The 17,683-nt window shown below is 38.3% G+C and overlaps 2 protein-coding genes across 6 annotated transcripts in view; one reads left to right on the top strand and one right to left on the bottom strand.

Moving 5' to 3' along the window:
* Window positions 1–17,683, top strand: part of LOC131683386 (very long-chain-fatty-acid--CoA ligase bubblegum) — a 122,554-nt gene that overhangs the window by 33,878 nt on the left and 70,993 nt on the right. The window lies entirely within an intron of this gene.
* LOC131683387 (uncharacterized) lies at window positions 171–1,332 on the bottom strand. Its single transcript, XM_058965320.1, has 2 exons — window positions 850–1,332; window positions 171–794 (listed from the first exon to the last, which is right to left on the bottom strand). Exons 1-2 carry the CDS (start codon window positions 1,116–1,118, stop codon window positions 407–409), a joined length of 657 nt encoding a protein of 218 aa, XP_058821303.1. The 5' UTR covers window positions 1,119–1,332; the 3' UTR covers window positions 171–406.

The raw sequence follows: 17,683 nt of genomic DNA, 5'->3' as shown, positions 1-17,683 counted from the left end.
GTAGAGCTACTAGATCAGTTTTGTGAAAATTACGATGATTCGCAGCTAAAGCTTCTTCATATAGTGGTGAACTAATGATGGAAATAGATATTTCTAATCCGGGATGATAGTTATCCAAAGGAACGATCACACTTACAGAACACTCAGCCAATGCAAACTCTTTGACGAAGACGAGATCAAGAAAACGAGATTAATGGTTGAAAATCTAGCTTACCGGACTTAGTCCGTGAAAATTCATCCCGTCCAGACGTAAGTGGCCCGCATGGATTTATTGTCGAGGATAATGGGTTAGGGTAAGCGTACCCACTTCCAGGAGAAACCCACATGAGTCCTGGTTAGTTGAAATCGCCAAGGACTATCATCACATCGTTTGCATCTGCCTGAGAAGAAGCGCACTCTATGGAATCTAGATGGAGCTGCGTAATAGAGCAATCAAGTCGTTTTTCTGGAGGGATGTAAACAGCTCCAATAAAGTAATTCTTCGTCTGCGTAGTAATCTTCGTCCAAACTGCTTCAATGCTTGATGAACTATCCACATCAAATTCACAGGAGGCAAGTGAGCACCTCGATCCGAATGATAAACCGGGTAAGAATTCCCGAAGAGCTGCATCGATGTAATACGATCATCAATCCAAGTTTCCGTCAGAACGTAAATATCGTAGTCGCCGTCAAGAGCAGCCAAGTACAAGTTTTCGATTTTAGTCCTTAACCCTCTGACGTTTTGGTAGTACACCCGCAAACCATTGGTGCCACGTGCCAAGCGTCCCGAAATATTGCAGGGACCCGATGGCATGCTAGAAACCAGAAGGTTTTCAGGAAGTGGATCATCATTTAAAGCAAAATACTTACCTGAGAAGGGAGTTCGGAAGACCCCTTCTCGAACTCCGAACGCAGGGCCGGGACGCTGACTGGTAGCACGACTGCGTCGGAGTGCTCGGGGGCTTCCGTAGTGCGGCATTACAGGCGTCCCGGTGATGGCAGCGCAGCGTGAATTTGTTTGTGCGGTCTCGGCGATGGCAGCGAAATAATGCTTCGTTCAAACAACTGCAGGTTGTTCGGCCGAGTTGTACCAGATGGCACGCTAGAAACCAGAAGGTTTGCGGGAAACGGATCGTCATTTAAAGCAAAGATATACAAAATGGGAAATGATAGTTTGGAGCCTCAGGCTACCAAGATGTCAAGGATCGGGTTGACGAGTGGAATTCTTTGGACCCTCGGGGAATCTTTCAAGAGTGATCAGACCATCGAGCAGCTCTCGCTTTGAATTCCTTTTATGCAGGTGTGGTAAGGGTGACGGCACATAGTAGCACTCTGGTGCTGGTCGGCTCCAAAAGGCAGGACAGGGAACTTCGACTAAAAACGAGAAGTAAAAGATATGGGCTAGATTTTATAAAAATGTTAATAAGGGACATCTAAATTAGAAGGGATAGAATTTCAAAAAGAGGATGTAATGAAGACTTGTGGTTTATAGTAATTAAGTGAACAAATATTTTATTTTTACGACCGAACTCCATGTAATTATCGTCATAGGTGACTCTAGCGACAGACAGACACTTTTACAAAATCACCTTCTGACTGAATAGGGTGTGAAGGGGGTGCCCCTCTGTATCTCTGCCCGGAGCCGCCAGTGGTTATCTTGTGGATAATTTGCTAGAGTATTCGAAACCAGTGAAAATTTCTAGAAAAAAAATCAGCATAAATAGTACCTTTTAGAAGTTTCATATTCCAACAAAATGAACAACAAGACACCTTGGGTTTCTTTGACCTTTTATTATTATTGTACTGGAAAGTTGGTGTTTTCTTATTTCTCGATAAACTGGATAAAAAACATAATCATTTTCAAAATTATTATTGTTCGTTTGAATGTTATTTCACCCAATATTTCTATTTCTTCTTATTCCCCTGCCTTGGTAGGTTTTGGTTTGTATTTGTCTTTTGTTAGCTTCAATTCGAAAACCATCGAAAAGATTAGAACATTAGAAAAATGTCATAACAGGTCCCTGTGCAAGGGGAGGGTTTTGGGGATTCAAACCCATCCCATAAGGGGTTTTGAATTCCTTTTTATAATTTTTTGAACTTCCTGTTCAGGGAATGAAGCTGTTTCGACACATAAATTGTCAGTTGAGTTCACTCACCCTAGAAACAAGTCGTTGAAGAAACCTTACGAGTCTGACTGGAGAGGGATGTAGTCTCTAGATCGGTTCGTGTTTCGACAACCTTCGATATTAGCAACAGTTGTGAGTAGACCAGTTACACAGCAAAGGTCGGTCAGCGGGCTAGTAACGAGAGCTAAATAGGAAATACACGAAGTCGGACAAAATTGGGATATCGTTGTCTGGAGAAATTTCATCACCGATGATCTCTCCCTCGAAGAGGCTCGTGAAAAACGGCAGCATATCGGGAGAAATACCGCCGCTGATAAACTCTCAGCACCAGCTAGCAGATAAGAAACCATGCAAAAGTGATTGCAAAGAAATGTAAAGCATTACGATCGACACCTCTGGATCGGTTCGTGGCTCAACTGACAAAGAACCTGAGCAGGTTCGATATATCGCGAAGGTTCAACAGCAAGCAAGGAAAAGCAGCAATGGGAAAAACATGAACAATTAAAAGAGCTTTTTTCCTTTTTTATTTCGACTATGTTAGTCACATTTTCTTTTTTACATTTTAACGACATTCAATTAGCTAGAGATTACTGGGTAAGGAAAGTTATGAAACTTAGAGCCATAGTACTCAAGTGAGAGCAAGGATGTGAAGTAAACAGATCGGAAAACTAGAAGTGGCAGGGTCATTAGAACAGGCCTAATATCGTACGGGCTTAATCTTTGTCTTCTGTTAATGAGGGTCGAGCTTCCCGAGCAAAGTCGAACATCAAAATTACAACAAGTAGAAATCATATTTTGATAATCGCATCAAATTGAAATCTTATTTTGCTATCAGTTTTAGATTTATTAAATATGACTACAGATTTTGATCTCATTTTGCTATCCTTCTTTCATAGAAGAATTTTCTATGTTTATATTTCTTTGGTGAAACATCAAAGGGAATTCATATTCTGTTATCCAAAAAAATTTCAACATCTCAATGAGCTTTTAATTTACTCTCACTGATAGCAGAATTAGTTTTCTGTTTGATGTCATAGGACAATTTTGCTGCTCTCCATTTTGATCTTTTAACCGTTAAAACGACCAAAACGACAACAACCTGAGTAATCATTTGCCGAACATCACAACATCAAGTTTAGTTTTCAATTTGTTGTCAGACTCTGCTCGGGTTAGCACATCCTTGCTCTCACTTGAGTACTATGGCTCTAAGTTTCATAACATTCCCTACCCAGTAATCTCTAGCTAATTGAATGTCGTTAAAATGTATAAACAAATAATTAAAAAGAGCAATATACTCGCTACACTTTCGGGCCACGATAGATCATATGAGCTTTTCTCATTTTCGACTATCATTGTACTTTGAACATTTCAAATCAGTCGTTATTTAGTGCATTAGTGAAACCCAGGGAAAAATTCCCTACGCAACCAAAATTAATATATAGCATACACCAAAAAGATACGCATGAAAAAATCCTCATCACACACCGCAAAGTCGGATGGCGACTTTTTAACCAAAAACGACAGACCGTAGTAAGTGATAACTTTATTTCACAATGTAAACTACAGAATATGCATCTATGTCATAGCTAACGTAACCATTTTCCAATATATCTAGTTTCCCTTGCTAAAGGTCAACATCAAAGGCCGAAACGTCGGGCAGTAACCAACATTCGTTTTGATTATAATTGTCTGAGACAGCCGTTTATCGTTATTTAAATTATGAACTGTACATTGGTGGAAATTATTCCAATAAAACCTTCGAGTGTAACGGAATGTATTTTTTGGCGAGAATTAGTTTTCTAGAAATATAATATTTTCAGGAATGCATGGTTAATTATTCTTGCTTCAAGAGTTTACACTATTTTCGTAAACGGTTCATCTTACGAAATCGTGATATTCGTAACTACTGAAATCGTGATATTCGGAACGTGTACTGACGAATGTTCAGCTATGGCGTGTGTAAGTGAAAATTAAAATTACCTGATAACATCTGGTGGTTTTTTGGACACACCGTTTGTTAACAGGGCTGTATGTCTGACGGCTCAGCGAAAATGTGTTGAATACAGATACTACAAACGTGTAACTACCAATTAGTCCATTCTTTTAAATTTCGTTGCATTAATTTTCCGTTCCCTGCTATAAAACCTTCCTTTCGCGGGTACTGAAGCCCGCATGATAGTGTTGACTAATGGGAAGGTAGTGGAGGTCGTTTTGAATATTTTTCCGATAGCAAAAATAATGCCGTTAAGTTTCATTTTCGATGCTAATTATATCTAATACAACCGTCCCATGGATGGTCTACTTCCGGCCCAAAGACAAGCAACATCATCGATATATCGCGTGGTCTAACTAAACAACACTCGACCGTGTACGAAAAAGTATTTTGTCTACGTACCCGCCCGGGAAGTAGAGATTGATGGTGTAGTCTCTGAGAAGTGCCCTAATTGCGAAATAGGGAGTGCTCTTTCCAGATCCCTATGCTTCAGTCAGTGAAAATTCTGGTATGCAAGCAATTGCGTTCAGCGAAAATCAAGGAGTAAAAGAAAACTTAATTAACTTTTGAGCGGAGCTCGTCTATTTTTGTTCGCCTTTTTGTACTGCGGGGCATGGACTGCCGTTGTTGCAAACAACGGGCCCATTGTAGAAATAAAGCACGGTGTGGAAAATGCGGTGTGGAAAATGTCGCTTGTTAAATCCGAATCATAGACAAAGATTTATTGATATTGTTTCCATATACATCGCACCCCAGCTGGTTCTAGAAGACTTCAACTCCCACGCTTTGTCATGGGATTGTCTTCATTCTGATAACCGATCTATCTTACTGCGTGATATTCGCGCAATTTCAATATGACCATCTTGAATGTAGTGGAATTGAAACGAAGGCCTACCAGCGCTGCCAAACACGTTAGGTTTATCATTGTACTCTACCTCATTGGTGTGCTCATTGATCGAAAGAGCAACGCGTCCACTATATCCGAAATAATCGAATCAAAATAAGAAATTCCTCTGGTGTAAGTGTCCAATGTTTTAACTGGCTGGTTTCTCTACACTGCGATTAAAGGTCAGACGAAACGAATATCCTGCGCTAACAACCGTATTGTCAGAGAGTGCTCAGAATTGTATGCGAAAAGGTCTTATGAGGACTTTTTGAACGTCGGATCGCCCAAATTTTTTTCGAACACTCGCGATGTTAAAAACGCAAATATAAAATTTGATGAAATCTGAAAAAACGTGGTTATTGGCACCGGTTCGTCAACGGATTAACGAGAGAAACAATATTTCGTCTGGCAGCTGGGTCCTACGCTGTGTACTCGATTCGGCCTTTGATCGGAATACGTGGAACTAAGAATCCTTTATCGGCGACAACAGCATTCCACGTAGATTCACATTCAAATGATAGACGTTTCGCGATCAAAATATAATAATGTAAGTAAATAATAGTCCTTTTTTCCTGGAGAAAATATGGGCGTTCCTAGATTCTTTATGCTAAAACCGTTCCTGATTGCCTGATACAAATATTAGTTTGAGTTCTTTCGCATTGTTCTATTCCGGGTAATGAGAAAAGTGGCACTAAATTAGAACGGTAATGGGAAGGCGGACACTTAGGCATTAGAAGATAATATTTGTGAAAGATCGCACAGCTTTAACGAATTTTTTAGTATTTCTTGTCAGAGGACGCACGAAAATTGGCAAATTTCGCGGGATAATGGAAGTTTAGAAATCCCAAAGGCATCAACCAACCTTGGTTAAAAAGGAAGGATGAAGGTCGTGACTTCCTTCGGGTGGCAATCATTATACGTTGAATGCGCATCGCCGGCGTATTGGGGTGGTGGAGAGTGCTATCTGCGCTTGCGACGACATCTATCGCGACATTAAACATGTTGTCGGGTCGTGCGCCTAGTGTTCCACACACTAAAAAAATCTGAATTTTTCCGTTGAGGTAATTCCAAACTTGCCGCAATCTAACAAATCGTAATTGCCGAAATATAACCGTGTTCTGTTTAATTTTACAAGAGAGTGCACAGTGCCATAAAATTACACTCCTCCACATTTTAAACAAACGTCATATGTGGAGTAAAATTACGTGACTCGCAAAATTCAACGACACGTAAAATTAAAATCAAATGTAAAGCTGTGTAATTTTTGATACTCGGTCAGGAGACGTAAATTTACACGATTTTTTCTAGTCTGGTTCTAGTTCAAGATGTGCTGGCTATCCTCCAACTTTCTTTATATCCTCTCTTTTGCTTGCTAAACAGCAACCTGAAAATGTGAAGCCAAGAGTTCCCAGTGGATCCAAGGAGGCCAGTCGGCGATCCGGTTCATGATGTCCTGATAGTGATCTTCCGTTTGCTACAAAGTTACAAGTTTAATTTCTTTTTATCTATGTTATTTTTGTCCTCCCTCTCCTCGCTTTCTCTGCTACTGATGTTGGAATCAACAATTTTTTGCTTTCCTTATAAAAAGTCTACTGATTGTCTAGTTATTTTTTTGTCCTTGTTCCATTTTTGCCTTTCTCATATAGAAAGGTTATGCAATCACTCTGAAAAACGTCAACCTAATCCCGGCCCGGAGGGCCGAGTGTCATATCCCGTTCAACTCAGTTCGTCGAGATTGGAAAAAGTCTCTATGTGTGTCTGTATGTGTGTATGTATGTGTGTGTGTGTGTATGTGTGTGTATGTGTGTGTATGTGTGTGTGTATGTATGTGCGTATGTGTCAAATAATGTCACTCATTTTTCTCAGAGATGGCTGGACCGATTTGACCAAACTTAGTCTCAAATGAAAGGTGCAACCTTCCCATCGGCTGCTATTGAATTTTGAATCGATCGGAATTCTGGTTCCGGAATTACGGGTTTCAGAGTGCGGCCACGCAGAAATTTCTCAAATAAACTATAGGAAAAATTAAAAATAGAATTTTTATTTTTGATGCTAAATGTGTTCAAGGTGCATGAAACGTCGAGATTTGATGCAAACTCGAAAAATAATTTGACGACGATTCACTTTTTTGGATTTTGGCACATTTTTGCCTTTCTTGTTGCCTTTCTTATATAGAAAGGTTATGCAATCACTCTGAAAAACGTCTACCTAATCCCGGCCAAATTTTTTTTTCGACTCGCTTAAGGTTTCTGGATTTTAATAGGGGTATAGTTGATGGTTTACGGAGAGGGGTTACACCCACCCCCTCTACTGTTCACTCCCCTCCTTTAAAAATCGCTTTAAATCACCCCTCAGACCACCACCCCTTCCAGCCCTCATACCCCTCCCTTTCATCCCCATCATCTTTAAACCACCACTATATCACAAAGCATACCAATTTAAGCTGGGGAGTCGTTCGTTCATGGGACTTTCGCCCTCCTCACATACCCACCCCCGCATGACAAAATGAGTTTGCAAGCAGATAACATTGAACTAATGCTGATTAGGCCAATGGAGTATGATATTTTTTTGTTTCAAGTGTTCCACCGTCGACACGTAGCTCATCAAGTTCGTGGCTGGCATGCCATTGTGTATAAGTGCAAAGTGTACTAAGAATGTAATGGACATTTCCACAATTATGTTGAACATAAAAAGCTTCCGTGCTATAGTTTAGAGAAATGAGAAAGGCACAATTGCACCGCTAGGTGGATTAAAACAGGTTTTTTTCAAATGATTGTTCATGTTAAATCATTACAAATTGTATATATTGTCCTGAAAAATATTTCTAACAATTTCTAAAATTGCATTAATATTATTTTTATTAATATTAAATATAAAAAATAATTCCAAATTTCAAACAAATCCTAATTATTATCCCATATTTACAAAAAAACATTGTAAAACAAAAGAAATTTGTATCTGAATAAAAATATGCAATTGTTTTACATCGAGGATTTCCAATGCAAGAATTTTGTGCGCAAGACACATACGTGATTATTCTTAGGTTTTGGTTTGTTCCAAACTTTCGAGTGAGGAATTCCCCCTTGGTAATTTTCGAGTGAGTAGTACTACCCATATTACCCACGCATTCTTCCGGCCCTGATAATGAATGATATTTCATAACAAAGGCAATGAATGATTTTTTGAGATATGCTCAATCAGACACATAAATTTCACCAAAAATCCGATCATTATGATAAAACGTAGATTCATAAAGAAGTATTGTTCTAACGTATGTGCTAGCTTTTCGAAAAAATGCCAAAAACATAAATTAATCTTTTTCAGATCTATTTTATATCTTTTTGTAACAATAGCATTATTATACGAATAGTTAGGTATTATGGGCTCGGAGAAAATTTGAAAATTAACTTGCACTTAGAACAGACGGTAACAGAAGTTTCACAGCGAAAGTCAAATATCAGAAATGAAGGCTGGTTAAAATGATGGACTTATCGCGAGTTGTTATGGCAACGGCGTAACGTGTGCGGCGGTTGAATGACAAAAAAATTAATATTTTTTCACAAATCACCGGCGCACCAAAATCTCCGGTACTGCCGTACAATGCCACCACCGCCGATGAAACCAATCATCACCAATGGGTAATCAAATTGGCTTATCAGTGGCTTGCACGGTTGCACAACCGTTTGCATCGCCAACAACTATGTACGTAGGTCCTACAAATACCCCGTTGTACGTTTGACCGTTCGATGTCCGCGTGCAATCTTGACCTTTACCTTGTGATGGCGCAATGTACGCGGAGCATTTGGTTGGTCGTTTGTACTGCGCTCCGGAGTAATCAATCTATGCCGTCTAGATGGTGGGTATGTGGCATTTAGTGTTGGTATATAGGATTGTTTTAGGTTTTATCTTTGTGGTTTTCCCCCTGAAGGTGAAGGAGGGTAAATTGCACAACGCATTTTCGGTAAATTAAGAGTCATTTCAGCCAAAGTAATCGGCTGCTAACTGATCGGATGTTATCGGTGCGCGTGATTTCGTGATAACGCACATCCCGGAACCGGTTTCATCGGAACATATTTCAAGTTCAGTTGATGTTCTATTTTTTCAGTGAGGCGTTTTTCTGTTTGCATTGTGTTCATTTGTTGCGATTATTACGAAGTGAAAGTTATCAGTGTTAGATGAAAAATATAATCAATACGTTTTCTGTTCCGTTCTGGATTGGTTCTCATAAAAGTAGTTGCGAATTGCTTGTTCTCGGGTCTTCAACGATTATTTACAGAGGACAGAAGCTCCAAGTTGAATCCGTTTAATAAGTTCGACAGTCACTGGAACGTAAAAGTTATGTTGCAAGAAACAATTTGTTCTGAAATATTCGCACTTTCGAATACAAATAATTTCCGACATCCTAAATTTTCGATTCTACAAAAGGCAATTATTCGACCTGTGATCCGCTGAGAAAAATGGATCTTTCATGAATGAGATAAATGTGTGAATTTCATACAGTGTAGTTGCGAGAAGGGAGTAAGACGCTTGTTAGTTCCGTTCGTACGTGAAAAGCATGCCAAGTGTTTTTCACCACTCGCACTCACAAAGAAATAATCTCGTCGCGACGGGGGATGTGCGCGGGAAAGTGTCGTTCGCTTATTTAAGTAATGGGAAAACGATGCGTAATTCAGTCAGAACTTTTACACCAGATTTTTTTCTTTCAGGAAAAATTGCTTTTGCCGATCGTTCATATTTTTAACACCACGTTAAAAACTATATTTTGCTTACGTTTAGTAGTTTAGCACATGCGAAAAACTTCACAGCTACGAACATCATGCAACACGAAGTTAAATGAAATAATGTGAGAACCAAGATCAGGGTACGTTTGCATTGCGAGAATGCGTGTGACTAAACCTATTCCTACTTATTTGCCTATTGAATGCAAATCACCGAGGAATTGGGTAACTTATAAGCAAACTACACTGATCACATATCCCGAGCAAACCCCTACATGCAAATTCTGTTACCAGACAGACCACTACGGAAAAACATGCGCCGAAGCCACTACTCAACATTCATTTACCACAGATAACTCTAACATTATCATTATCTCCTAATATTTACTAACTCGGAATTGGTTCCCTTATGATTGAATGGGTAATGTCACAATAGTTAAAAAGAAGTCAACTTCCTACGTTCAAACATCAATCTTTCCAATAGTCACTAGTACATTAGTGGTGTTATCTCTCATATCTGAAATGAACTCATTTACCCCATTCATCGGCAAGTACATATAAGTTGGCGCGAACATATAACAAAACCACTTAATAAATAACAGCAAGGTTGTCTGTCGAATCAATCATAATAAATTTTTAAGACTCGCTATGTATCCGGTGTTGTGTTTAATGACGTGTATCGCACACAATGCACTTTCGTGAAAAAGTTAGCATAAAACAAAAACATACACATCTGAAATAATAAAACGTGTCAATTAAACTCTGTACTAGACTACCTACCAAAATATGTCCAAACATCTTGCCGGTTCCCATCGAAAACTCAACCGTGACGATAATCGCCTTCACTGCTGAACGCTCGGCTGATAAAATTGACAATCAGCCAAACCATGGGAGGGAGTCAAGCGCACCAATAATTAAATTTAATCGCTCGTTGGGCAAAGCATGTGTACCTACGTCGAACAGCGATGCAATTCGTGTATGTATCAATGAATACGCTGCCAGGTACAAGCAGTGATAGTGGACCGATCATACGGTAATACGATTGGATTGTACTAATTTAATTACAGACGATAAGGATAATGGTAAGCGGACCGATTGGCACGACGTGTTCAAAAAGTTGTTTAAAAAAACAATCAAACGAAATGTTACGTAACCTATGCCCGTAGTGGGCATTATACTTTATTGAGGAGCTAAAAATCACAGTGTCATCTAGGCACAATTTTTGACGAGCAAACCACTGCTCATTTTTTAAATATTTGGAAACATTAAACTGATAATTACTCTAATAATCTAAGATTGATGAATTCGTCGCTGTTGTGCTATCTTATGACAAGCGCCATTTAGCACATTTCGAGAAAAACGATTTTTAAAGTTTGAGATTGAATATCTTGAAACTTAAAAATGGTATAAACAATCCAAAGAAGACAATTGATGCTTCTATCTGTTCTGCATTAATCTCTCAAATATTACGAAGATCGGTTGACTATGTTGCGAGTTTTTACTATGAATGTAAACAAAAGCGCACTCACACGTGTCATAGGCGTGTATTGATGACAAAATTTGTATGACGTGTCATAATCGTGCATGGAAAATTTTCCATAGAAAAAAATCATCACTTTTTAACTTTTATTCATATCTTTGGGTTCATATGGTCTATAAACATTCGGTGAAATGCATTTTAAAGGAAATGAGTCAGGGAATCTAGAAAAAATGGTTATTCTCGATTACAGTGTTGCCAAATATATTTTATTTCCAGTTCAAAAGTAAAATTGTGTTTTTCTCACAACTCGTATAATTTTCTTTCGAAAATGTTTATGCCATTGTGTTCCTCAGACATTTTCACACATAAAACCGTCTAAAACTTCAATATAACTTGAGCCAATCCCTAGATATAGTGATTTGAAGCAAAAAACTCACAATTTCTTATCATGTTTCTAGCTATATCTAAGTAACCAAGCAGAATTTCAAAATTCTGAAAACGCCACTTTGTAGAGATTTTTCAAACAAGTAATGTGGCATATCTAACTCAGTTTACCCCAAAATGGCGTTTGTCATAAGATAGCACAACAGCGACGAATTGCGCATCAGTCGGTATCAATCTTGTCGCTGCTATACTAGAAATAGTACCTACCAACACATAGCTGTTGTGTCACCAGGAGTTCATCAGAGATAGCTAGCGTTCTTCCAACTTACAGGCTCAAGGGTTGGAACCAGCTGGAATGGCTAAAATGTGCTCAAAACCCAATCAGTACAAGTTTCGGTTTGTAACAACAAACTTAGGTGGTCATTAATCAGCTGCGTGTTGCGATTTAGAAATAAACAATTTGTCAAAAACAATTGCGCTGATAGGCAGTAATCTCTAAGAATGTTTGGTGATTAGCTTATTTTCATGCTACCGGATAATGGTACGTATCATTTCTGAACAACTAGCAACTGCAGCTAAAATATTGAAGACCTGGCACAGAAAAGAATGTCAGTGTAGGTTTTAATGCAAAAACTGTCAGTCACTTATTGCACCAAATTACATATAAGCCGTGATTACAGTCCATATTCTATCAATATAGTAAGATGGACCTTTCTTCGTTTTTAATCAGACCTACATATCTGCTTACTTAGGGGCCGTACACAAACTACGTAGCCTTTTTTCGGCGATTTTTGACCCCTTCCTCCCTCCTCGTAGCATTTGGTCGCAAAATTCTAACCGCCCCCTTGTAAATAACGTAGCATTTAACTACCACAACCCCCCCCCCCCAGTTCTACACAACGCAGCCGGGGATGAAAAAAAAAAATACATGTGTTTTTCATTTCTTTTAATTCCATGTCCTTACAAAACGTTCAACGATTTTTATCAACATTTTCAATATAACAGCAAATTGCGTACAGATAAGCCAATTTCATGACAAATATAGTGTTGATTGCTTTATTTTGAATTTTATAAGTCAAAGAACGCTAGAACAGAAGTTCTCTTAGTTCAGAATACTGCAGGTGCCGATGATTCTAAGAAGCATACGTTCATCTAAATTATTAAATTTTGTTTGGTTGAATCTGAAGAAAAAATTTAATTCAGCAAAACTAAGTCTACTAGTTAGCAACATTAGCTAACTAATGTAGCAAGTTAAATAAGCATAAAAAATCTTTTCGTTTTTTTTGCGAGCTTGTAATTTAGCGAATCGCAAAATTTACCACTTGAAAAACCGAATGAACAGTGTAAATTTAAATTTATTTCTCTTGGGAACGGAGAAACATTAATTTTTTCTCTAATCAATGGGTTTTGATGCCCATCAAAAAAGTTTAAACTTAATGCTACGTCGCACAACTTTTGACCCTACCCTCCACCTCGTCACACTTCGTCACGAATTTGGTATACCCCCCATGCCACGTCATTTATGCATGGATCTTATTGAGTTATTGGGCCCCGCGTCGCACTCAACATAATCACTTGAATGTGCAAGTGTTTCGCTGAAAATTTTCTTCTTGCTTATTTTTTAGCAAAATATTGCTCAAAAGTCCATAAAAACACTTCACACCGTTTCTGTTTCTCTTATTTTCATTAATTTATGCGATAGATCCATGAAAAATATTTTTCCGCTGATAAAGCTGTTGAACGAATTGACCGAGGCACGTGTAATCGATCTTTACAGATTTGAACCAATTTTGACAGAATTGTTCATCTAGGGCCAATATGTAATAATCCATAATTTTTGTATCGATTAAACTACATCTCAGACCATGGGAATATTTGCTCTAGAATTATTTAGCAAATTTCTTAAGCAATCTAGAAATAAAACACTAGCGGCTGTGTTGCCACATTTTCCAGTCGAGAGTGCTTTTTTCACGCAATTAACATATTTTAACTTTGAGAATTCTAATGGCATTGTCTTAGACATTGTTAAACAAAACACACTTATTACCTGAATATAATTTGATCCGATCCTGAAATGTTGGTAATTGGAGATTTTTTATGGTGTTTGCGGTGGTCACGATGAAAGTCCATTAGGTTAACTAAAATCCTAAAACCCAGAAAATCAAACGATAATTTAAATAAATATTTTTTTCTGCAATTTGAATTATAAAAATTCTTCCCTCTCGCAGGTTGATGGGATTGACGGTATTGTAAACATCATCAAGCCACAATATATTCAATAGAGTTATCTAAATATAAGGACCTTCGCTCTTTTTAGTTTTTATTTGCACCAAGTTCTACTACTAGAGGTTAATTAGTTCTCATGTTAATATTCCACCAAACATTATGACTACTGAGGATTTGATTTATATAAGAAGCCCGCTTCAAGATGTTGATTACAATACGCCTCGATAGTGGTGTGTCGGGGAGGCCGGGAGGGCTGATATGAGCCTTTTGTCTGTTCTATACCTTTCCTCTATTCACCAGCTCATAACCAACAATCAACCAGTAACAAATAGATAATTGAGAAAGGATGTCTCTCATATATTGTCTTTTATTTCTTCTTTTCGAGTCCTATACTGCCATTCTACACCCGCCTTCAGCTGGGTCAACAAAGATGGTGATAGTGAACGTCTTGACACTCACACATTCTCAAACGCGGTCTCAGCGGGAACCTACAAAAATGCCATCGTGCACGCGATTACGAATCGGTCATGTCCGAAAGTCTATCCTTGATCCTAGAAGCCTAGGTCCATGCCTTCAGCTGGACCATTTAAGAAAATACGCCCATACCTATTAGACAACACGTCTCATGGCGACATGACCGGGAACCCTATCGATATAAACGATCCCACTCTCTGCCAGAATTCAAACCGCGCACTGAAAATTTAATATCAGACTCACGGTTCGCGCAACCATTCAAGAACATACGTTACAAAATCACGTCAGCGCACAAACGTTAGAGCCCCTCGCGATTTTCCAAGCAACATACGAACTCGCAATCGCAAACATGATTACACCCCGGTGATAAGGTGAAAATCTCAGCACTCATGAACTTACCAACACGATCTCAAGTGTCAACCTACAAACTCCCGCGCTCGCGCCATCATGAATCGGGATCGTTCGGAAGTATCTATCCTCGGTACAAACAATCTAGGTCCTTGTTAATTTTAAAAAAAAATAATAAAATTGAAAAATAACTACCATATCCACTAGACAAAACGTTCCATGGCGACATGACCGGAAACTCTAGTGATATGGGGTAACTCTCTCCCTGTCAGAATGTGATCCGTACACCGAAAACTAAAGATCAGAATGACGGTCCGCGAATATATGAATCGCCGCAGGGTTTCAAAATCGAATTTATACATGCGAAGTCACATACACGCGACAAACACGTCAACATACGAACGCTTAAGCCCTTCGCGATCATCTACGCACACCTATGCCCGCGATCGCGTAAACTTGATAACACTGCGGCAATTGTGTGAACGTTTTAGTACTTACGAAGTTACAAACGCGATCTCAAACGCCAACCCGGAAATGCGCGATCATGAATCGGTCACGTCCGGAAATCTTTAACCTTCATTCTAGCAATTTAGGTCTATACATTCAGTTGGACCAATCAAAAAAAAAAAATAAAGCTCATATCCACTAGACCACGCGTTCTACGACGACATGATTGGGAACTCTAATGATATGGAAGAACCCACTTCCTTCTGGAATCTGAACCGTACACAAAAAATTAAGTATCAGATTCACGGTCCGCGCGCGATTATTCTAGAACACACGCGAATATGCGAAAGGCACACGGTTATGAAATAGAATTTATGCACGCGAAGTTACACGTTAGCACACGCGACATACAAACACACACGCGATCGAGCACATTAACGTACAAATGTTCGAGCCCTTCGCGATGATACACGCGATTCCCTACGCCCGCACATGCCTGGACCGTACAATGAATATCACATTCAGAATCACGGCCCGCTACAATTGGCCTATTGCAGTGTTTTATTGGGCGACATTGCCTGTCTCGTCTGCAAATTGTAGTATGTGATTCTGACGGGGAGCCCTTCCGAGAACCTAGCTCTACAGCTCCAGTAGGACAACTCTCGAAAAAAAAAAAAAAAAAAAAATTGAATTATAAAAATTCTTATTTGAAAAATACAATAGTATCCATTTAAAAATTCTCGTAAAAGTACTGCTACTTCGGTAATCATGATCACGGTAAAGGCACTTTTAGAAAACTCGTGCCTATCTACTAAAACCTTCGTTTTGCCTCTTCCGGCAGCGCTTCACCTAACTTTTTAACGAGACATTATAGACGGATAGTGTATTCGGAGATGTTTTAAATGATAGTATTCTGAGCAACTCTCCCGAAGGTACTAAATATGCAGGTGGTAAAAGTTTTGAGATACTGCGATATTACCCATAACTTACTTCAGTCCAATAGTATAGCGTTGTTCTATATTTTTACATTTCTTATAAAAGAAATGTATAGAATTCGCTCAAACTTTCAAGATTTTTTCCGAGGCCCGGAGGGCCGAGTCTTATATACCAATCGACTCAGCTCGACGATTTGGGACAATGTCTGTGTGTGTGTCTGTGTATGTAACGGACAAATTCTCATTCGTGTTTCACAGCAATGGCTGAACCGATCTTATCCAAACCAATTTTAAATGAAAGAACTAAAAAATAGTATGAACGCTATTAATTTGTTTTTGATTCTGATGTTTAGTTTCCAAGATATGAATGCTTGAATGCGTAAAAATGGCGTTTTTTGCAGTTTTTTTTTAAATTATCTGCCGAAATTGACAATATAGATTAACAATTTAAATGTTTTTAGACAGCTTTAACGAATTCCTTTCGAACAAGCTATAGATTGTTGAAGTCGGACTATTATCAAAAGAGATATTTAACATTAAATGCGGACGAAAGATTTTTATCATTTCCCGTTGCCAGAAATATGACCAAAAACATGTAATCTATTATTAACGCCAAAACGGCTTATTTTAGGTCAATAGTATCTTCGGAGAATTTAATGGAGGTAATATGCCCTTTCTTTTGGTATTGTGCTTTTGCTGATTAATCCCCCTATGAGTGAGATATTTTGACAAATTTTCTTGGAAGTGATTATATCGAAATGATGTCTTCAGCAAATTTGTAGCTCTTACTTTTGCGAATAACTTTACTAAAGACTTTAAATATCTATTTTGAATACTACTTTAAAAATTATGGCTTGTTGTTTGTTGATTACTCTTTGTCGCCTATTTATTGTTCAATATAGTAATAATCCATTGAAATAAGCCAAACATTATTTCGATAAAACGAATTTTGTATTTCATTTTACTATCTACAACCGCTAGAAATAATCACCGAACACTTCCAAGTTGTCTGGAAGGAACTTGATAACTTATCAGTACAAAAATGTTCATTTGTACGAACCTTCTGACTGCAATTTTTCTAACTTATAACCATCGGATCGATCTGAAACATATCGGAAAATGAAATCGAAAAAATAACTCCAAGCAACGGCGTAGCCAAGAGAAGGTTTCGGGTTTTAACACCATACAACCCCCACCACACCACATCCCAAAAAAAATATTGGATTGAAGTTGAAAATTTATTGATGCAGACTGATTTAATTCAATATTACAATAACAATTATCTGATCTGTAGATTGATAACCTGTTGTTGTAAACATCATGAGGACTTTTGATAAATTGTCGGAATGGGGTCCTGATATGTAACTGATCTATTGGTCTTGATTTCACAGTTGTCTAATAGCATCAATATCAAATTCCTGCCTGAAAACATTCCAATAGAAAACTCCAGAGTTCTGTAATCAATCATAATCCTCAGATTTCTTTTCAAATTGAGCTCGCTTTTGTAGAGATGTACTGTAAGAAGGGTCTTTATTTAATAGGAAGCGAAGTTAAAATTGATTTAATGTCTATGAAACATAGAACTGCTCACCAAAAATGCATAACTTTCAACATTTGCTAAAAATGTTTTTGCCTTTCTCATTCACTCTAAAATTCGTCAATCTAATCCCGACCCGGAGAGCCGTGT

Source organism: Topomyia yanbarensis, chromosome 2, assembly GCF_030247195.1.
Source record: "Topomyia yanbarensis strain Yona2022 chromosome 2, ASM3024719v1, whole genome shotgun sequence".
Lineage (NCBI taxonomy): Eukaryota > Metazoa > Arthropoda > Insecta > Diptera > Culicidae > Topomyia > Topomyia yanbarensis.
This window is presented reverse-complemented; position numbering and strand designations above follow the sequence as displayed.

What these genes read in the sequence shown, in the direction of transcription:
- LOC131683387 (XM_058965320.1), bottom strand. Translation starts at nt 1,118, where the DNA reads ATGACGATCCGTTTCCCGCAAACCTTCTGGTTTCTAGCGTGCCATCTG. An exon ending in CTTCCGAACTCCCTTCTCAG is followed by an intron (nt 795 to 849) that starts GTAAGTATTTTG and finishes TCTGGTTTCTAG; the next exon opens with CATGCCATCGGGTCCCTGCA.